Genomic DNA, 23,598 nt, shown 5'->3' with positions numbered 1-23,598 from the left:
TGGAGTCTTACCGAATCTCTGGGGCATTGCACCTGGGGCTCAGCAGTCTAGAGGGAGGGAGGGAGGGAGAAGAACCAAAAGTAATCAAGCAAAACACATTAATTGACACAGGTACAGTGAACAATCTGTGGCGGTTTCGGTTTGGTTTTGAACTTATGGATGAAAGGAAGCAGCGCGATGCGATGGACGAGCAGACATGCAGGACGTGAAAGTGATCGGCAGACAGATGGGTGGTGGTTATCGCTGTGCCGCCGCGCGCTCTCACACTTTAAATAACTCTAAGAATCTGCAAGGACAAAATGTCACAATCAATCACCGAAGCCGTGAAGCTGCGTTACCCACCCCAATAATCAAAATCCTATTTTTCTACTTCCACACACACTTAAACGGGTTCCTGTCTCACCAGTGTCGCCTCGCTGTCCAGCTGCTGTGACCCTCACTCATGTTCATCGTCCACATCCCTCTCAGCCAATGTATACCAATGTGTCCCCTGAGCATTTATATAAGTGTATGTGATACTGTTTTGATGTTGCTTTGTCTTTGAATTTGCACTTTTTTAATTGTTTGCACTATTATTGCATTGTATTATAATTGTTTAACTATTGTAAAGCGCATTAAGTTTGCCCTGTGCATGAAATGCGCTTTATAAATAAAATTGAATTGAATTGAATTGAATCACAGTGGACGGCTTTCTGAACAAACAATGTGCGCAGTCTGTCGCACTGAGAAGCTAAATGTTGTCAAGTCTGAACTGCAGACTTCTCTTGAGCATGACTTTCTCTTGTGCACGTACACACCACGTGTTACTGTTGTTGTTTTGTTACGGTCTCATATATGGTTGTCTAATATGTAAGGACAGAGACACTAAATGTAAAAACAGTGATACTGTAGGTCAAATTAACTGTCATTTTGTGGTATGTCATTGCATTATGTTGGCTTATTGTCTCTATTCTTTCTTCTTTTGTGTCACTGTTGTTGTATGTGCTTGTATTGTCTATATTTTAATCTCCCTTGCCCTTAGGAGGTCTTCACCTCCTACCAGGCCATTGCCTTAATAAGAATGTATTCTTAGCAATTCTTGCCTGGTAAAATAAAGGTTTACTACAACTACTACTACTACTACTACTTCTGTACAGGGTTCAAAATGACCACTAAAACTAAAACTGCATTCTTGTTGTGGGTAAAAGAAAAAAAAAAGCCTTATTGTCCCACTTCTTATATGTGATTAACATTGTACGTACAACAAATGAACTGTGTGGAAAATCTAATCACTGGATTCTTTAATGTGCATACATGTGTGTTAATAGGAGCACATTAGCATGACAATAACCATTTACACTGCAGCTCCAAGTCTGTTGTTGGTTTGTGAGACTGAACATGTGTCTGACTGAGCTGAAGGATCATCAACATACTGTAAAGTAGTTGGAACCTGTCGAAATAACACAACAGCTGTTTGACTTGATTTGTTCATTAGACTCCGTTAGGTTTAATGTTTAAAGCTTAGTAAACTGCCACTTTTAATTTATGTGTGTGGGACATTTGCTCTTGAAATTCTGTTTGGTTTAAGCTCAGTTCAAGCGACTAGTGTGTTTTCACTGGTGTGTAATGTAAATACTCTTTAGCGACAGGCGGCGGCCAATAGGCTCGTCTGCATAGTATACTATATACCCTCGCTGAGATAATTGTCACCAAATCAGCCGTTTGATTGACACCGCTGGCTGCTCGTGCCTCTAATGGCCTCGGTGGCTGCAGAGGATGCTGGGAGAAACCGTTTTGATGACAGCGGAAGTGGCAGCGGTGGGGAGGGGGTGGGGTTTGAGGCTGCGTGGGGCAATAACTCCTGTGTTAGAGGCAGCAAGTGGAGCAGGAGAGACAGAGGGAATGTGGAGTAAACACCAGCGTGGTTTGAAGCTCGGCCTCCACTCCTCACTCCCTGCTTCCAAAAAAGAGATTTTATTTTGTCTTCCTCTCTAACTTTGACTACATTCAGGTTTCATCCCTGTTTTAAAGGGATAGTTCAACATTTTGGCAAATAGGCCCAGTGCCATAATCCCTATAGTCATAGCAGTAGGTTTGTTACCTTTAATTTTTGGTGCAAGCTATTTTTAGAACGGCGGAGCAGAGCCGTGAGCTGCTCAGAGCTACGCTACGGAGGCCAATGGGATTTCTTGGTTTTCCTCATCAAACTCATCAAATACACAATCCAACAACCCCACAACGCTCTGGTGGACAAGTTGTGACCTGCACATTCACCACGCTATGAGATAATAACACACAATGTTTTGATCCCAAAAAAAAGTTTGTGGGCAAATTTGAAGGGATTCCCTGGAGATCATGTCACCATGATGATGACCTTTGACCTTTAGCGATCAAACTCCAGGAAGAAGCTTCATTAAGGTGGTACAGTCATAATGTGACCATGAGAACAGGAGAAGATGGAGAAAGACCTCAAACAATACTCAAACTTAAAAACAGCCTCCGAGTTCAGCCGCCTTGTTTCCGTCTTGTGAGTGATTCAGTAACTTCCTAATAAAACGGCTCTGAGGTAACCGAGGTGTAACATCTGGCACCGTGTAAAAACACGACCTTGAGGAAAGCAAACTGTTGTAACAAGCGCACCAATGAAATTAGCACCGGTTTGCGTGAATCACTTAAGTTACAAGCTGTGAGTGGCATCTGCCCACACCGAGTGACAAAAAACACACACAAACACACACACACACACACAAAGATCTGCTGTGTGTCTGCTCCTACAGAGTCGTACGTTAAGGACGCAGCCTGATTGATATTCAAGCCAAGTGTGTTTTTCACTCTCTGCCTTCTACCTGCCCTGCGTCTTTCCTCCTCATCCCCACATCCATCAATCTGGAGGAGTGGAGGAGTGGAGGGCTCGGAGGCACAAACACAGCGAACAGAGAGACGGAGGGAGGGAGGTGGAAGTACGGTGGCCTAATAAAGCGAGAGGCAGCGCGGGAGGGAGGGGGGGGAGGGAGCCGGCGAACGAGGATGAAAGGGTGACTGATAAAGAGAGATAGAGACGGGAGTCAAAAGTGAGAGGGTGAAGGAGATAAAGAGGAGAGACGGAGCTCTACAGGTTCGATAACAGAGAGCGGCCGGCGCAGCCACGGAGCGGCACCATCAGTCTGCAGTGTGAGTTGTGTTAGCAGAGAAATGAGAAGACAACACGGCAGCTCACTGTGGGGGATTAACGCCACTCATGACAGCAAACACACACACACACAGGTTGGTACGTATGCGTGATCTATTCTTATCCATGCACACGGGGCTGTATGTATGTATGATGTGATGTGAGACGTCTCATGCTGACAGAGATGGAGAGCCGAGGGGTTGATGTTGATGGGAGAGACAGACGAGACAGACGTACCACTTCTCGAGGGAGGAAGGTGTCTTCCTGGCGTAGCACCAGCAGCCCCACGGCTCCGCCCATGGGCGTGGCCCTGAGCAGAGACACCACCTCCTCCTGGGTCCGCCCATTCAGGTCCACTCCGTTCACCTGAACCGGACACAGGGGTGAATTCAGATTATTTACTTTTATTTCATTCTGCGTATCGCATTTTCTGATTTGATTATTAGATATTTCTACACACAGGGAGCAAATAAACACCCGGAGGAAAGTTTAGTTGGTTCAGTGTTTCACTAATCCGTTATGCAAATGATTTGAAATGCAGAATGATGCAACTTTGGAAAAAAACAACAACAACAACCCTGTTCTGTTCTTGGAGCAAAAGATTCGAGTATGAAGACACGTTCTTTGATTTCCTTCCAGGCTGCTGAGTCTCCATCTATAAACAGTTACCTGAAATTCATTAGCTCCACTTCAAATTCAGCAGATGCAGGTATTTTTAAAGGGATTAAATGTTTCTAGGATTTTAATTCTGCAACACATGCTCCCTTTAATCATGAGATTATCCTGCTGGTGGAGGTATATCGTGTAGAGAAAACACAATGCAAACATCACAACAACACTAGTTTATTATATTAATACATCTGCTACAGCACAACAGAAGCTGCTGTGTGAAGAATCATCAAACTTTCACTTTTTTCTCACCTCCAGCAACCTGTCTCCTGCCTTCAGGCGGCCATCTTGGATGGCAGCTCCCCGAGGCAGAATGTTCTTTACGTAGATGGGTGCCGAGCCCCCGATGGGAACGTCTCGTGACGTAATACTGAAGCCGAGTCCCTCGGGACCTGCGGGCCGAGAAGAAAAGAAAAGGAAGAGAAAAGTTCTTCTGATGAAATCTGGCTTTATCTGGAGGCAAATAGCATCAGTGGCTCTATTCCCCCATTACCATCACTGTGCAGCTCAAACTAGCGTGAATGAGCTCAGACTCTGCTGCCAGGGCTCCACATTTGACGTAAGTGTCTGCAATGCACAGGGGTAAGATCGACACTTTGATCAGGAAGAGTTGGAAGATAAAATAAATAAATAAATAAATAAACCAATGTGCGAAGCCCCCTGAGGAATCTGAAGTTATTTCACTAATCAACACCTCGCCGTCGTCCCGGCTTTGAAAACACTGACATTTTGGAACCAAATCAATTCAATTAAAAGGAACCAGCTCAGAGCTTCGGTGGATTCTCTGGTGAAACTGGAAATAAACATTCACAACGTCCTTTTCTCTTCAAAGTTCACAGAGGTCGAACTGGTTGCAAACTGACGGACTTCAAACCATTACACCGTGACAGTGAAAGGTCTTCAAGGTCAAGGGTCAGCAGGCGTTGTGAGGATGAGGCGAGACGAGTCGGCCTTGATGTAGCAATTATCAATACGTTGACCTTTGAGAGAACGGACGGATCGGACGCCACAAACCTTTATTGATGTCCTTCATTTCTCTGCTACACACAACCAACAGTAGCTGCTACACAACGTTAGCACACAAACATATACACACTGATGATTCTCCCTCTGTCTGTTAAAGCAACCAGGAAGTTACATGTTTGGATGTGACTCTTTGTGTTTATTAATCAACTTTGTTTATGAGTTTATCTTAAGACTGTGTGGTCATGAGTCATGATGACACACGCGAAAAGACACAAATGTGCAACAAATTCAGAAAACATCAACTCCTATCACACAGGAAGTGTTTCTGGGGACACAAAACAGTGACGGACCCAGATACAGTAGGATGCTATGCTTTTTACTTTTAAAGTTATAAATACAACTTCCCATTAGTGGTGATTGAAAATAAGGTAAATTTCTTTGTTTTATTTATATTGCCAATACTGCATTATTCAGATATTATTGCTAACATGTACTGTTAGCTTAGCCTTAGCCTTTAGCCTGGTGGTCCGTCACTTTTGTTGTGTCCCCCTTCATATTAATGAAGTTGTTTTCTGAATCTGTGGCACATTAATGTCGTTTCATGTCTTTATCTAGAGTTGCAGTGCATTGACCTCTTCGGGCCACCGTAGTTTGGGAGAACACACCCGTTTCTCAACAACGATCATCTATGGGGACGAACAGTCTCGTTCCTATTGGTCCACAGGAAACGAGGAGAAACTCTGCGTCCTGTCAGCGGAGAGCAGTGGCTTTATGGTGAATAATTGAACTAAGATATATTGTGAGGTCGGGCAGCTTAATGCTTTCAAAGCAAGATGTTGGACTGTGTAATGAGTACATGCAATTACACGCTGCAAGGAAGGAGCTTCAGCCCGAACACTTTGAATATTTTTGCCTGATATTTAATTGAAGTGAAAGTGAAAAACAACCTGCTCTCTCTCTCTCTCTCTGGTTCTGCAGGGTTTTTCCCTCCAGCGTGTCCGTCTCTGTCAGCATGCTAATGATCAACGCCCCCTCCCCTCCTACATCTGGTCACATCCTGCAGCTCTGATCAAGTCGCTGCATGTACTGTATGTTCTTCAGAGCAGCTTTGTAAAGAGACTGTTCCAGATGACACAGTGTGTGTGTGTCTCAGTGTGTGTGTGTGTGTGTGTGTTAGGCTGTAAAACAAAGTCAAAATCAGAACAACAATGTGCACACGCGTGTTGTACCGGAGCGCCGCGGCCTAATCCTGCAGCCAGTCTGATGCAAAAGAAAAGCAGAACACTTAGCTATTCTGTTTCACATCCTCCACCCTAATCCTCTTCATTGATGAGCCAATCAACTTCCCACAGGCAGACGAGGTGCGGTATTATACTCACCGGTAAATGCCTGTGGTGTTCCTGGCTTTTAAACAGAGGAGGAGGATCTTTAAAACTCCCATTAGCTTGATTAAGACATACCTAAGCAATTTCCTGTGCAGAACGTGGGATTCTTTGATTGATTTTTGATACGCCCCGGGATTTTTTTTTTTGCGAGCAGACCGGTGTCTGATTCGAGGCACATCATAAACAATGCGGGAGTTTAATCTGCGCTCAAAGCTGTGTGGGTTTAAAGTCGGTACTCAAAACAAAACAGATGAGCCAAACGGCCTCTCGGGAATCGCTGTTAATCCCTGCAAGTGTCTGCTCCGACAACAAGCAAACACAAAAAGGTGGAATGAGGAAAAGATAACATCTCTCCGAGTGAGAACTGAACAGATCCTCCTGGCAAGTCGTGCGCATGCAGGCTGCTGCGGCAGGAAATTTTCGAGGTATTATTATGACAAAGCGGAGCGGCGGGAGAGAGGAGAGGAAGACTACGGCGGAGGAACAAGTGGGAATAGCTGCGGAATATACTGTACAGTCAGAGAGCAGCTGGGAGTTCTTATGTTTTATGTTCTGGCTCGACTCCAGCAGAGCGAGGGGAACAGATTCTGGGTGAAAACTTCAGCAGGCATATGGTGCGGCCCTGTCAGACTCTTTGCTGTGGCATTTGACAGCACACGGGGACCAGAGGCTGCTTAGCAACCAGCTCTCTGGCCCTGAGACCTGGCACCGACACCTGGTATCCTGTTGGCGTAGGTTTGCACCACCTGTGCCAGCTGTCACTCAAAACACTACACAGAGGAGATCCCTTCCCAAAAAAAAAACTTTCTATTCCCAACGTCGCCTTTCATTCTGTACAGTCCACTCACGCTCGGCTGCTCACATCACCACACTAAACTCTGCATGTTGTTTTGTTTTTTACACCACTTGCATCATCTTTTAAGACTTTGCATCCTTCTGTGTTTTGCAGCATTTTGTTTTTTTTTGATGTGCTACAGTACGAATGGAGGAAATTGGATGTTTTATTCGTTGGGAAAACAAAGTCAAGGGGAAATACAAAGAATCCCCCCCCCCCTCTTGTTTTTGAAAGCCAGAAAGAATTCAAAGCACGACGTGAGACTTTCACACACAGACCCTCTGGAAGGATTCAGCCTGCACTTCAAAAACAAAAATGATGTAATACATCAAGAAAAGGACCGATATGGCTGTTTTTATCCCCACAATAACAACACAGAACTTTTCCCAGAGTCCTCTGCCTGTTATGGCTCCAGTCAGACAGAGAAATGCTCATGGACAAGTGCATCGCAGCAGGGGTTGTAACACGCCTCCTGCAGGAAAAAAATGGCGTCTTACATCAGTTTTTTTTCCCAAATTCTTCATCCGAGCGGCTCAGGTGATCCCATTGCGTTATGATACGATACAATGCCATATGATGCGATGCAATATGATACGATACATTGCGATACGATACGATGCGATACGATATAATATGATACAATGCAATATGATGCGATGCAATACGATACGATGCAATACGATACGATACGATGCGATGCAATACGATAGCAATACAATGCGATACGATGCGATGCGATACGATGCGATGCAATACGATACGATGCAATACGATACGATGCAATACGATGCGATGCAATACGATACGATGCAATACGATGCAATACGATACGATGCGATGCGATGCGATGCAATATGATACGATGCGATACGATGCGATGCAATACGATGCGATGCAATACGATGCGATGCAATACGATACGATGCAATACGATGCGATGCAATACGATACGATGCAATACGATACGATGCAATGCGATGCAATACGATACGATGCAATACGATACGATGCAATACGATAAACTTTATTGTCCTGCTCAGGCTAATTTGTCTTGGACTCTGTAGCTGCGCCATAAATGCCTTGATTGCCACAATGACAGCAAACAATACAACCTCAGCCATACCAACACCAGCAAATACATGACATAACAGTAATGCACACATCCCATAACATATCACATACATACAAGATGAATATACCTGTGTGTGCAGTGTTTTAGCTTTCCTTGAGCTCACCTTTCTTTAGCTGGATGTTGAGCCTCCTCCCTACTTTTTTGGTGAATCCCGCCGTCGGGGTGGAGTTCAGGCCCCTCTGAGGCGAGTGGGTGTGGCCCGTCGGAGGCTTGGCCGCCGAGACGGCCGGGTGGGTGAGGGGAGGGTAGCCATCGGTGGGGTCTGTGTGAGCGTGGGGGTGCTGGTGGGGGTGAGGGTGGGAGTGCGGGTGCGACTGGGAGCCGTGGCGGGACATCCTCTGGGCCGTGTGCTCCATCCCAGAGACGCTGCTGCCGCTCAGGGAGTCGGGGCTGAAGCGGCCCGAGGAGTAGGCCGGGTTCCTCTCGGCGTGGGACAGCTGCTCGTAGTGCGCCTTCATGGACGACGGCACCACGTGGAACATGATGACCGGGGAGCGCATGGCCTGACGGAACATGTTCTGGGCTCTGGAGACGGAAAAAAGACAGAGATTTGGGGAAGGGAAGAGGGAGGAGATAGAGTCAATTATGTGTCTGACTTCAGCTCTAAATATCTTCCTGAGCTTTTGTTAACAACTATATGCATTCATACTTGTCTACTGAGGCTCTCCACCCCCTCCTATATATATTTATATATATATATTAAATCCATCTTCGCCCACCTGAAGATCCTGACATGTTAATTAATACTTATTGCCAGCGTGAGCGGCTCTAAAAAGAGACTGAACCCTCCCCGACAGCTCCATCACATAATCCCCTCGTCTTACGGAGGAGGCCTCTGTTCGATGGATAGTTTGCAGAAAATCCTCTTTAAAACGCCCCCCCACCCAACTCCCTCCCCCCCTTCGGTGTGAGTCCATGTACAGTAGGTGTGAATGGAAACTTATGTTGGCTGTCAGCGCCCTGTAACAGCGGAGCCTTGTTAGCACCACCTGTTTCCATACAGCAGCAGACTGTGGTGGTATCTGTGGCTCTTCCACCCCCCCTCCACCCCTTCACCCCTCCACCCCCCCTCCCTGACAGCTGAACGGACGCTGGAGGGGAAACTGCTGGACACCAGGGTCTCTGTTGCTCCCTCCCACCAACCCCCCAAGTGGAGAATCTAATAGTGAAATTCCAAGCCCATTTTTTCCCAGCTAATAACCCTCGCCATCCATCCCACCGCCTCCTGGGACGGGACGCTCCTGTCTCGCCATCTTTTACGATTTGAGTCCGGATCGAGTGGCAGACGAGATGTAATCTGCTCCCTTATAAAAATACTGTTAAATAGCCGGAGCAACTGTTGATGCACTTGTAACAACACTATGTGAGGAAGCCTCTTCCACATCCATTAACTGGACCGATGGCTCTCATGGCTCACGGCTGCTGGGACTGTGGCTGTAACTGCATACAGTCATTCCTCATGTACCCCCCCACCCTCAACCCTCTGTTCAGTCTGTGCTTTAATTGTCGTGTGTTCACCTTGATTTCTGCCTCCAGTGCCACTGATCATTAGATTTATTTAAACCTGAGAAACAGAAGAGGGTGATGTTCCTACTGAACCCAGAATCTACCTCAACTTACAGAGATAAAACGTCAAAGCTTCACAAAAGGATATAAATCTAAGAAAATATATATTAAAATGTTGCTTGTTATTGCTGCTGTGTCAGCCTTTTGGAGGAAAGTTTAAAAGACGTTCAAGGAAAAGACTCGTTTTTAAATATCACTTTTTGAAGGCTCTTGTGTTTGCGCCTTCCGGCCCCAAAATGTGAAAATTGACAAAAAAAAATCTGTAATTTTCAGGCTCCTGAGGTTGAAATCCACGTGGTTTTACGAGCTGTTCCCTCAGTTATCTGACAATGATGTCATTAGTTTTCGAATTTGATTAATACCACCCCTACCTGTGAGTACAGGTAGAAGGGGCGGGGCTAACAGTGGCTCATTTGCATTTACTTACTTTGATTTTGCCCAAAGCATGTCACAGACATGTCTTTAGGACACCTGGGAACTATTTTAATTTGTGGAAAAGGGGCAGAATATGTCTCCTTAAAAGCTGCTGAATACCAGTCTATTAATCTATTAAACATCCATCCATCCATCCAATACATACTGTACATCCCTTTTGGTTTGTTTTCTTATTTATTTAACCTTTAATATCTTATTTCTGACATTATAATGTTAGGTGTTTGTATTCTCTGTTTATCATTTTCTCTTCTGGTTGTATTTGTCATGTTTTTATTGCAGTGTGACATTAATGTGTTTGCTTACTTGTTGTGCAATTTGTGTGAACTGAGCCTTTAAAGTGCTTTGTTGTGTGATACTTATCTCACACACACACTGTGCATCACCCATGAACTGCACCGTTGCGGGCGAACAACATACATAACATGTGTTTGATAAACATTTATGCAGGTGGAAGAAAAACCGATCAAACACATGTATGCATCACTGCACAGTCCTGGTGTTGCAAGTCACATTAATGGGAACGCAGCACAGAGGCAGAGGGGCACGCATGCATCATACAGGAGCTAGAAAAGAGGGAGTGGGGGTTAAAGCGCTGAAAAGCAGAAGAAGGCTGTGAATGTTAGGAGGCTTTGTTCCCACTATAGACACAGCAGGAGGACAGAGAGGAGCTGTTAGAGCAGGAGTCAGAGGAAACACAGGCTGCTGCTGCTGCTGCAACCTGCAGGAGTTGAAGAGGTTAGCCGTTAGCTTAGCACGGTGACGGGCTTCTGAGCAGCCTGTGCACCGGCAGAGAGGAGCAGGGAGGAGAGAGGAAGCAAGGGTCCAAGTCACAGCCAATCACACAGGAAGTCCAGGGGGAGCTGAGCAGAGCAGGGGGGTGGGATCTCCTGGATGCTGCTGTCTTACTGTTCAAAGCGGATGTTTCTCAGGTCTCCGTTATTGATGCGGACGATACAGTCGTTCTCCTGGAAGAGGCTCTGCTGCTCGGCCTTCCCGCCTCGCTCCAGACGCTTGACCAACAAGCCAAGAGTCCTGAAAATGTCCAGAGGTCACCAGTCAAACATGAGGTCCATGAACGCATCACGGCTGCTTTATATGTGGAGGACTTCATATGATCACTGTGGCTACACTGCAAAAACTCAAAATCTCTCCAAGAATATTTGTCTTATTTCTTGTCAAAATGTCATTTCTAGTCAAAACTAATCTCATTATACCTAAAATAAGTATATTTATACATATACATACATAGTTGCTTATTTTTTAGACACTTTTTACTTATTTCAAGCCTATTTTTCACTTGAAATAAGTAGAAAAATCTGATAGTGGAGTAAGTTGTTCTTCCTTATTACAAGCACAAAAAACTTGCTTTCACTGGCAGATTTTTCTACTTATTTCAAGTGAGAATTAGTTTGAAAAAAGTGAAAATGATCTAAAAATAGGTAGATTTTTAGGTGATGAGTTTTATTTAAAGTGGAAAGAGATTAGTTTTGACTAGAAATGAGACATTTCGACAAGAAATAACAAATATTCTTGGAAAGATTTTGAGTTTTTGCAGTGTAATCTCATACAGCACACACCTGCCTGGGACTGGGACACACCTGCTGTAAAAACCTCCCTATCTGCCTGCGACGCCCTGATGTTCTCTGGGGTTTTTTGGTTATTTTTTTGTACTATTTCTACCACAAATACGAAGCCGCCGCTGCTGCCTAATTGCTGCCTCTGCCTCTGTGTCACGTGGCGCCTGAACAGAGAGAGCGCAGTGTGGTCCTGTCATTTGCATCATCGGTGCTGCAGCGGAGAGAGCAGTCGCATCACATCAGGGCGCTTTAGGGGCTGTGTGGGGGTGGCATCTATTCAAAGGCAATCGACACGTTGGAAAGAAAAAAAAAGAAAAAAAAAAAAAAGCTCCAGTGCGGTGCCAGTTCCAGGGTCGGAGCTTTTTACAGGTGTTAATTTTCTAACCTCTAGGATGTCTCACTCGTTTTCTAAAGTTAAAAATAAACAAAGTGCAACAGGAAAAAACGCCGGTTAATATTTATAGCAGCTCTATCGCTGCAGCTCTGTAGCTTCGACGGTCGTCGCCCCTGTAATCCGGCGTGGCGAACTGGCTTATGCCTCCCCACACAGCCACGGCGAGGGGCTAACTTCACCTGAAAGGGGGGGCGCTTTGCCGGATTATAGACCCCAGGGCTGAGGAAGGAAAATCAACTGCAGGTACAGTAGAAGTGGGGGGGAAAAAAAGCGGGATAAACCTAATCAAGTCTTCTTCGGCACATCGTCCGTGTCGGTTGCGGCGACGCCAGGTAAATTGGCTCGATTTTAGGCGGGTTTTGTGCTCTACCCCCTCTCGCCTGGGGCTTATAATTCAGTCTGAATGGGAATGTGATTACAGCGAGGGCAGAAAAGTTCAGGAGTTGAGAAAGTTCAGACAATCCCCCTGATTGAATTTGAGTGAGAACACAATGCGATTTGCTGCAGGCGGAGGGGCTATTTCTCTGATGAAAGCCGGGCATCTTAATCTTGGGATAACGCCCACCCTGACATTTCCCCAATAAAAAGAAAAGTGCATTATAAATGTGCTTTCAGGTTGATTAAGTCTGGCAGCCAGAACAGAGATATGATCTGGACTTTCAATAAAGCGCCACAGTCGGTCTCGTCGTCGCTGATCGTATTTGCGAGTCGCACATTAGGAAAGTTTGGACGTTTGTTGGGGGGGCTGCGGTCGGACCGGACCGGACCGGACCCGTCTGAAGCGGCTCTACGCTGGATAGAAGAAATAAATGTCACGTCTGAAACCAGAGTTACACAATCAGCCAGACTGAAGCTTCACAACCTCCACATCCCGCCTCTCTGGCTGGATTTGAAGCAGATGTGAAATTCCTCTAATTCCTTCACAGCTTTGTTCCAGCCGTGTGTGTAAGTGTGTGTGCTTCTGAATTGTGCTGTTGTAGGTATAAGTGTGTGTGTGTGTGTGTGTGTGTGTGTGTGTGTGTGTGTGTGTGTGTGTGTGTGTGTGTGTGTGTGTGTGCACTGCTCAGTGTTTCCTTTGAACCACATAAAGCTGATGTGACAGCAGCCACAGAGAAATATGACGGTCGTCTGAAAACCCTAAACAAGCGTGATTGATCACTGTAAACCGGCAAATGGCTTCATGATGACATGCAAACCTATGTGTGTGTGTGTGTGTGTGATGAAGTGATTGCACATGGGCACCAAAGAGGAATGTCCGCTATGTGTATGTGAGTATGAACACTTCTCTCTGGGGTTTTTTTTCCTCCCTCCACATCTCAAAAAGCCCAAATGATCATATTTAAAGACGTTTCAGGGACCAAATTATCAACAAAAGTGAATTTATTTTTACGAGTCTACAATAAGGCCGACATGTCATCAGCTAAAAGGGGTAAGTAGGCAATTTTCTTCCTTTTAAACGTCTCAGAGCTGTCAGGTGTGTGTCGCTTTCCAGCGGGGGAGAAAAGAAAACAACTAAATCTAAAAGATGAAAAAGTAAAAAAAAAAAAAAAAGTCTCTCTATGTTGGAAAAAAAATTGGCTCTTTCTTAAATTAGACACAGTTAGCTAAAGTGCAGAACTAAGTAGGGAAATTGCTGTTTTCATTGAAACATGTAGTTAACACAGAACCTTTGCTTTTATAATGATGTTTTCCATTTTGTGCTTTAACCTCGTCGTTGTGGTAAAAAAAATCTGCAGAGTCTCGGCTCTTTCTAACATCATTCATGTTTGATGTTTTTTTTTAAATCCCTGTGGCTCGTCTCCTTCACTTCCTTCACCCTCCTCCAGCCTGTCTCAGCTATGTAGTAGTTGTTGTTGTTTTTTGTTTTGTTTTACCTGCGGTCCCTGCCACTGAAAGGCACCACGTGGATTCCCAGGGGCCCGCCATCGTTTGACACCTCCACCAGTTTGACTATGTCTCTGGGAGACGGTGACGGATGGAAGACGAGGGGTGGGTGAGGGGAACGGGAGAGGAGAGGAGAGGAGAGGAGAGGAGAGGAGAGGAGAGGAGAGGAGAGGGGTGACACCATGTGGGCAAAAACAAAAACAGGAAATAAGATGATGATGATGATGATGAAAGGGAAAAAAATGACAACAAAAACAAGAACAGTGGTAAATAAATAAATAATAAAAAACATAAAGTAAAAAAGAAGCTGGAGGAGACATTCAACAAGGACGTTAAAAACACAGCAATCCAAATAAATCAAACACACATGAGGGATCACAAGGTAGAGTGAAGCTTTTAGAAAATCCTCACACACCCACACACACACACACAATTCAGACGTCAGGCGCTCTGTAACAGGAGGTGACGAGAGAAAAGCCTGTCAAAGAGCTACCTGTCTGTATCTGTGGGGTGGGGTGGGATAAAAAAAAATAAAAAAAAACCTCCCAGCTCATACATTTTTAAACTAAAGCCCCTCCAGTGTTTCTGACTCTTAATAAAACATTTAAAGTGTAATTTTGCCCTTTTTATTTTAAACAAGTGTCACATTTTGGGAGGATCTTTGTCGTCTCATGACATTTGCAGCTGAAAACATCAAACATCAGTGAGTCACATCCGGGGAATAAAAAAAAAAAAGCAAAGCCTGCACCTTTTGCTTTGTTAAACTCAACTGTCACACACACACACACGGCGGCTTTTATGTGCTGTGTGTGTGTGTGACAGTGTGTGTTGAGCTGGCTAACCGCCGGGCCTCGGTGAGGTCGCTCGTCTGTGTGAGACTTCAGCTGCAAATGTCAAAGACGAGCAGAGAAGAAGCTCTGAAGATGATGCTGATGATGCTGAGGCAGGTTAAAGGGATAGTTCAACATTTTGGCAAATTGGCCCATTGCCATAATCCCTATAGTCTTTAGCAGTAGGTTTGTTACCTTTGATTGTCGGTGCAAGCTATTTTTAGAACGGCGGAGCAGAGTCGTGAGCTGCTCAGAGCTACGCTACGGAGGCTCTTGGGATTTCTGGGTTTCCCTCATCAAACTCATCAAATACACAATCCAACAACTCCACAACGCTCTGGTGGACAAGTTGTGACCTGCACATTCAGTTGTTTTAGAGGGAAATACATGCAAAATTGCTGATGCACGTTGCCTTCAGGGACAGTTTTTCATCAAGCAGTCTCTGAATTTCCCTCTAAAACAACTCTGTCTGGTAAAATTGTGTTATTATCTCATAGCGTGGTGAATGTGCTGCTCACAACTTGTCCACCAGAGCGTTGTGGAGTTGTTGGATTGTGTATTGGATTGTGTGAGTTTGATGAGGGAAGGGTTTGATGAGGGAAACCTCCCTGAGCAGCTCGCGGCTCTGCTCCGCCGTTCTAAAAACAGCTTGCACCGACAATTAAAGGTAACGAACCTACTGCTATGACTATAGGGATTATGGCAATGGGCCAATTTGCCAAAATGTTGAACTATCCCTTTAAGAGCGCTGACGTGCCAAAAAAAAACAAAAAAAAAAACAGCAGCAGTCTTGATAATAATGAAAGTGGGAAAAGATAAATCCAAACTTTTATCTTCTTGCACACAGACAGATGTGTTTCCTGTGAAGCCCTGCGCTGTAAAAACCTTTTATTGCTTTTGTTTTTATACACAGACAAATATTCTTGTTGTGATCCTCTGACCCTTTAAAAAAAAAAAAAAAAGCACAAAACGCAGTTACGGCCTTTTGCGTCCCACCCCCCCTTGTCCCTGTCGTCGCCTGTTTGGCTGTAAAAACATCTTTACACAGCCACATTTCTACAAGATGCCAAATCTAATCACTTCACAGCTTTGATACAATGACTATGATTAGCTCGGGGAAAACGGGCCCCTTGTTGACAACTAAGAGGCGGGAGACGCCGGATTCTCTGGGAAATCACAGGAATAATGACAAAACCATACCTGCATATTAAACTGGAAGCATGCAACGAAGAAATAACAAAACAAAACAGAGTTGTTAATAAAAAGGAGCTGAATGGGTTAGCGTGTGTGTGTGTGGGAGACGAGGATCTCGCACAAAAGAGAATTATGCAAATCATCCCGGTGCTGGGTTGAAATGAGATTTTTTGTCTCTACAAACAAACAAACCCGGGTCACAACTCAGAACCTTCAGCCTGAGAGCTGAGCCTCCTCACACACAGCGCCATTAGTCTGAACCACGGCTGTGATCGGTAACCAATCAGGTTCCTTGATCTGAAGGCTGATACAGTTGTGCTCAAAAGTTTACATACCCTGGACGATTTTTTTTTGTAACTGTGTAGCATTCATTAAGGAAAAAAATCTCCTTTTTATGTTTTATAAAGTTGAACAACTTCCTCCCTCCGGACTTTTGACAGTTCCTTTGCTTTCCCCAAAGTCAGTGCAGCAATGGATGAAATGAGCATCCATGAGTGTTTGTCAAGAGCCCAGAATCCCTATGACTTTTTATACACAGACACGAATTACAATCAATCAAGTTACAGACGTGGACAGTCCCCATAGCCATTTAAACCAGTCTGTGTCAATCTGTGTGTTTATTATCACGGTTAATTAAACTTTGAGGGTATGTAAACTTTTGATCAGGGCCATTTTGGTGGTTGCACTTGTCATTAGGATTTATAAAGATCAAACACAGTTGTGTGATAATAAATGCCTTCGCCCAGCCACCAACTCTGAATAAAAAAAAAGTTTTGTTGCATTATAGGTTATATTTTCTGAATGGTGGTTTTGTTGAGTTTAGTGTCGTTGTTCATGACAGAAACGATGGAAAAACTGCAAAAAAAAAAGGAGCTCATTTATGATCAAAAGCTGCATCGCTGCACTTTCAGTTCTCCGTCCGTTGGGGTGAAAATCTGTCAAATTAGGACTTTTAGCACATCACATCCAAAAACACAGTTCATTGTTCAATCACAGTGCAATAATCAAAGAGTCACTTCTCCCTAAATGATGAATATGAGAAAGTGTCAGTAACTTTGACTTTTTTTTTACTTACTCTAGTGACCTCACGGGGGTGTGGTCCATGCAGGAGTCGGCTCGTCCCACCGGCTCGATCCGGCCGTTCTCTTCCTCTCTGGCCTCCTCTTCCTGCAAGGAAACACACACAGGAGATGCTCAGTGAGAATTAGAAAAGACTGAACAGAACAACGAGGTGAAGTTTCCCCGTGTTGCCTTCAGGCGACAAGCTCAACACGTTTCTAACAATAACACTTTAAAAAGGGCTAAAGTGACCAGCTGTTTGTTTCCTAGATCTTATTTCTCAGCACGGAGCCACTTCTTTGTTGTCGTGTTGCTGTCTGATCGGCGGCGTTACAACCTCGCCGGCTTGTTTCCGTCGACTTCCTGCTCGGTGTCGAGGCAGTTAAAGAGCAAAAAAAAAAAAAAAAAAAAAGGCTTTCAACACAAAGCTGCGTTTTCACGGGAGCTGAGAGGTTGAGGCTGAGCCGCTGACCTGTCGGAGCCACGAGGAACAAACCGGAGGAGGTTTTCCACACGTATAAAAATACATGCCCTTTAAAAACTTCTGCTGTCGTCCAGATTGCACCGCCTTTGTTCTGCTCATGTGTTAACTCTAGATACTTAGGTGCACGTCCGCTCCGATACTGAAGCTGAGACTCACATACACACACACACACACACACACACACACACACAGATAGGGAACAAAAGAGCAAAGAGGAGAAAACCGAGAAGCAGAGAAAAGAAGGTCATTAAAATTTCAGGGCGACATCGGAGAGGAGAGACGAGCGAGGAGCATCGGTGGCAGCAGCAGCAGCACAGGCCTCCCCGGCAACCTCCCCGGCAACCGGCCACCTCATCAGTATGAAAATGAGCCTGCCGTTACCTTGGCTGCCATACGGTTGCCATGACACTTTGGAGCGCCTGGAGGACGTACTGTACAGCTACAGGGGCAGCGTACGAGTGTGTGAAAGGAGTTGTGACTGCCGTCTTTTCATTTAGAGCCCGACTCCCGCTGGTCGGTGGAGAGCAGACTGTGATGGTGAGAAAACACACACACACACACACACACACAGGTGGCAGAGTGCGAGGCAGGTAGACGTGTGCGTGTGTAAGTGTAACAACCGTCAGGGGTGTTGTCAAGGTGACAAAAACTAGGCACTTTTCTATGGTTCAATTTATGAAAAGTTGATTTGAATGGTTACCAGGGACAGAGCTCAGACTTTTACGCTTTCTACATTTTCATGTTAGATTAAGAAAAGCAGAATTCACCTTTAACACACTGTATTTTTGAGACCTATACAAAAAGATGTCGACCAGTCACAGGGAGCGTTTCGATTGGCCTTTGTCCTACAATTCATATGGACACGTGTCCATATGAATCACGCATTTCAGAGACAGAATAAACGTTACGTCTCTCTTACATCATGTGTTGAGAGTTGCTAGCAGCTTAGCCTCCTGCTAACTGCAGTCTGTGTGTGTGAAATGTTGCTCTAGATTTCTGTCTCCACCAACTTTAATTATTAAAAGCATCAAATACAAAATGCATGTTTCCTTGATGACCACTAATGTGCAACCGACTCCATTGGTCTTCATATAAAACACACACAAACAACACGCGAATCCACTATAAATAGAATATTTTGAAGCTCGCTGGCTTTTCAAGAAGATGTGAAGTGGATGAGACTGAAGACATTAGTAATGAACTTCCTGCTTCACCAAAAGAGGGAGGGAAACATTAAATTGTTCTGCCTTGATCTCTGGACTAAATCTAAAAATAAGAGCATGTGTGAAAGCCTATAAGAAGAAGTGAGTCTTCTTGGCTCAGTGGACAGCAGCGCTGCGTTCAAAGACTTTTTTTTTTTTTAACAGCATCGTAAAGCAGAGAAGATTCCTGAAATGGGCTGTTTTTTACTTTGCCAAAAATGTGTTTTCCTATGTACGTGCTGCTGCAAGCCTCTGATTTATTCCCTGGAAGTGTGTGTAGGTTCAGTTTGACGGTGATCGTACGGACACACGCTGAGCGTCCGGCACACAGAGACACAATAACAGAGTCAGAGAGCCTCAGAAACGCATCCAACACTGTTCAATATTCATCAGGAGATGAGAAGGGGAGATGGGAGGTGGGGGGGTGGGAGGGGAGGGGGCATCTGGGGGGGAGAAGAGTAGCAATGTGAGAGAGAGAGAGAGCAAATGAGATCGGCATTCATCAGAGAGCACGCAGGCATCTCACAGACCCTTTATTTCAATATGCAACATCTCCGAGGAAGCTGCCGGCATGCTGACAACCGAGTGTGTGTGTGTGTGTGTGTGTGTGTGTGTGTGTGTGTGTGTGTGTGTGTGTGTGTGTGTGTGTGTGTGTGTGTGTGTGTGTGTGTGTGTGTGTGTGTGAAACATGGGGTGGGGTGTAAAGAATGAGAAGAGAAAGATAATAAAGGAGAAAGTTGGAGCGAGTGATGGTGATGGAAACAAAATTAGAGGAACAAACTGAGACTGAATAAAATGCACAGTCAATAATGAGCCCACAGCATCACATATAGTATCTATGCAGCAGCAGCAGCAGCTCAATGGATCTATCTGATCAATTCATGCTACAATATAATTGGCCAATGAAAAATTAGCTGAGATCTAATGCAGAGGTTTGATTGTTTGTTTGTTTTCCTCAATTTCACACACAGAAACTATCCAGACGTCTTGGAGCTCTCAGTCGCATCTCATGGTCTTCATCTCCTACATGTTTTAGAGCTATTATGAGTTTAAGAACTGAGCCGAATTTTTGGGTGTAAACCACATTAAAGTTGCAAATTTCTGAGAAATGTTGTATTTTGTTTTTTGAAATCAAGTCAATCAGATACGTTTACATGGTCAAATGAATGAAGTTTGTAGTTTACGGATCGACCTTCACAAAAAAACACTCATTTGTGAATTTTTTCTCATAAATTTGCAACTTTAAACTTGAATATTTAACCTCTCTCCGCTCTTCCAGATTGGTTGTTTTTTTTATTTAAGGGGAACATATTATGGAAATATCCCTTTCTGAAGGCTCTTTAACATAAACTTGGGTGTTTGTTTTGCCTTCCGCGCACCAAAATGTGAGAATTGACCAAAAAATCTGTAATGTGCAGCCTCCCGAGGTTGAAATCCATGTGGTTTTCCGAGCTGTTCCCTCAGTGATGTAACTAGGATTCGATTTTGCATAATACCACATCTACCTTGTACCGGTAGAAGGGGCGGGGCTAGCAGTGGTTCCTTTGCATTTAAAGGGACAGACACTGAAACCAGCCGTTCTGAACAGGGCTGTTTAGAGAGGATGTAAAGAGCTGTGATGTTTGATCCTTGTGATATTTTGACCGAAGCATGTCGCAGACATGTCTTTAAGACACCTGGGAACTATTTTAATTTGTGGAAAAGGGGCATTAATATGTCTCCTTTAAACGTACCTACCAAACCTCATAATGTTTAGTGGAACCTCCAGGACTGATTGTCCATGTTGTATCCTCTAAGTCTCCATAAAGTAAACAAACAGAACTACAAATTGACAATTAACTAAAGAACTTAAATTCTAATCAGTTCCATCGATTTCCTTGCGATTAGAAGATTCATTAACAACTGTTTCAAAGTCAAAAATCAAGTCTGACTCTGAGTTTCCGACCTGTATCATCTCCTCTGCTGCTAAACTCATCTTGTTTTGACTCCGACAACAACTCCAAGAGTTTGACTGACAGCTGAACCAATCAGTTTTTACTTGCTCATCCCACCCGCCACACTCCCCCATCATCATCATCATCATCATCATCGCCCAAGACCGTCGCCCCTTCCCGTTGCTGTGAGCGAGGAGGAGACAGCTCGCCACATTAATAATTCAGCGCTGAGTCGGGGGGTTAATGGGCGGCAGGCAGGCAGACGGGGTGGGGTAGGTGGGGTAGGTGGGGTAGGTGGGGTGGGGTAGGTGGGGTGCAGCAGGTATGATGATGATGATGAGCAGGCCGATGTGTTTTTCAGCCGAGTCATTGTTTGCTTCCTGGATGTGGAGAAAGAGGCAGGCGGGCAGTTTTCAGGCCCGGGGGCTCATTAAAGATTAATAGGAGAATCCATCGGGGCCTGTCCTTTCTATCTCTCAGACCAAATGAAGTGGTGTGGGCTGCTGCTGCTGCTGCTGCTGCTGTGTATGTATGTATGTATGGGAGAGAGAGGGAGACAGTGGAGTAATGCTGCACTTTAATGAAGTGCTGCCCGCTCCCCTTTCCTGCCACTTTGACCGCACTGTCACCGACAAACTGATGAGGAGGCCGGTGTGCAGGCAGGGGAGGAAGCACAGCACAGACAGGACCGACGCCTGTTTACTGGAATAAAGCTTCACTTTCACTTCCCGAAAACCTTGGAGCAAAAAAATAAAAATAAAAATAAAAACTTCAATGAGAAAGTGTGAATTAATGTTTAAAATCTGTGTTTAAATATGAACAATCGCTTCTCTGTGAGCGGTGTTTGATGTATGATGCAGTGGTGAGAAACTGTGACGCTCTTTTATGTTAAGTGGAAAAACACCGATCCAGCTCACGTCATGTTGAACTTCACACACACACACACACACACACACACACACACACACACACACACACACACACACACACACACACACACACACACACACACACACACACACACACACACACACACACACACACACACACACACACACACACACACACACACACACACACACACACACACACACACACACACACACACACAGACACACACAGACACACATCAACAGAACTGGCAGGTTTTTTAACTTTATCAAATGTTTGTTCACATTCGCAGCAGGTGGAGGACTCAACCTTCACTGTGTTTATAAGGACGGATCTCAGCTTCAACGAGGACGTTTCCTGCTTTTATCAACAACACGCGGTATAGAAAAACAGCCAGAGGACCAGATTTACATGATAACTGTTTTATCAAGTGGTTTCTAAGGTGTCGTCTTCAGGGATCAATCACAGTGATCAGTTCTGAGTATCTGGATTGATCAGATCTCACTCCCCAAATCTATATACAAATCAAATAAACAGGTGTGCAGACGGATCGATATCAATGTGTGACAGATGTTCACAGCTGTTGCTATGAAATAACGTTTCATGTGTTTGAAATAGTGAAATATTTTCATGTGATGACTGAAGACACTATAGACGAATAGGGTAAACATTTTAACTAACACATATCACCATGAAATTTCCCAAGTTTATCACTTACATTAAGACGAATATTTTTTGTATTACAAGTTTTGTAAAATTTTATGTTTGAATATGTAAATGAGGCAATATCTAATGAAATATGTGCTAATCTGCATAGGCCGGTGCATATTCTCATTTGCTCAGGTCATAGTATTTCAAAGGAGGTTAAATCGAATGCAACTGGACTTAGTTATTTGTCTAGGAAGACGTTTCACCTCTCATCCAAGAGGCTTCATCAGTTCATGTACGCATCTGACCAGGCTGGGACTGGTCCAATCTGCATACATTTCCAGAACCGAAATCTGACCAATGGATAAAGCCCCTTTCAAAATTCTTGTTTTATTTTGTTGACATATTAGAGTCAGAAGTTTTCACAGAGGGGATTTTGGAAATCTCTTTTTATCACTCTGTAAATGAGAAAAACTAGCCCAAAATCTCAAAATTGAACAGTGCATGAAGAAGCATTGTTTTTGCCTGTATGACTTTCCACTTCCTGTGCTTAAACAGACGATTAGTGAATTGGTAAAACCTTTCTAAATCTCTGCTACGTTAAAAACATTCACACACACACACACATGCCCAGACTGACTCTGGCAGATGCACAGGCATCCATCATTGTTAACCGGTATCTGTGTCCTCTCCTGCAGAGCTCCATATGTTCACCACCGGATGAAACGCTGAACCTGAGACTATAAATTAGCCTTAACCTCTGACCCCCCCGAAGAGTCTGACACACCATCTGGGTCGGAGAGAGAGAGAGAGAGAGAGAGAGGCGGATGAAAGATGAAATTAGAGTTCAAGTTAAACTCCACATCAACTTCATATGTAAATGTCCGTGAGGAATCGCGGCTGGCAGCATCTCAAGATCAACACAGCTGCTCTCAGCTTCTAGTTTTTAACTTCCCTCTGGGGTAAAAATCCTCGGATGCAGCAGATGATGAATCCAGGAAAAACGTGGGTCGTCCGTTACGGCGGGGGAAACAAACGGGCTAATTAGAGTCAGCAACGATAGCTATCCACGGGAAAACGTCACCGCAGCAGAGCTGGAGCAGACTCTTTTCTTTTGATTGATGGGTTTTTTTTTTTGACCAAAACCATAAAAATCGGGACTTCAAACTGAGAGAGAGCAGCACATTGAAGATTGAAAAAAAAAAAAAAAAAAAAAACTGTGAGAGGAATGAGAAAAAAAAGGCTCAACAACCTACAAATAGCTTCTGGGTCAGTGGCTGTGTGACCCCTCTCAGGAAGAGGCAACAAAAAAAAAATCTGTTCAATTTCAAGGGAGGTGAGATGACACTGACACACGCACACACA

At 44.5% G+C, this 23,598-nt stretch overlaps 1 protein-coding gene across 5 annotated transcripts in view; it reads right to left on the bottom strand.

Moving 5' to 3' along the window:
• Nucleotides 1-23,598, bottom strand: part of pard3ab (par-3 family cell polarity regulator alpha, b) — a 296,671-nt gene that overhangs the window by 131,934 nt on the left and 141,139 nt on the right. For all 5 annotated transcript variants that reach the window (XM_083990939.1, XM_083990941.1, XM_083990940.1 and 2 more), the window contains exons 6-12: nt 17,091-17,182; nt 13,982-14,065; nt 11,043-11,168; nt 8,239-8,660; nt 4,070-4,209; nt 3,386-3,514; nt 12-47 (exon numbers count right to left, since the gene is read on the bottom strand). In XM_083990939.1, coding sequence (XP_083847065.1) covers nt 12-47; nt 3,386-3,514; nt 4,070-4,209; nt 8,239-8,660; nt 11,043-11,168; nt 13,982-14,065; nt 17,091-17,182 — 1,029 coding nt within the window. The remainder of the gene's footprint in view (nt 1-11; nt 48-3,385; nt 3,515-4,069; nt 4,210-8,238; nt 8,661-11,042; nt 11,169-13,981; nt 14,066-17,090; nt 17,183-23,598) is intronic.

Source organism: Trachurus trachurus (assembly GCF_905171665.1).
Source record: "Trachurus trachurus genome assembly, chromosome: 17".
NCBI lineage: Eukaryota > Metazoa > Chordata > Actinopteri > Carangiformes > Carangidae > Trachurus > Trachurus trachurus.
The sequence above is the reverse complement of the archived record's forward strand: the minus strand, read 5'-3'. Positions and strand labels throughout refer to the sequence as shown.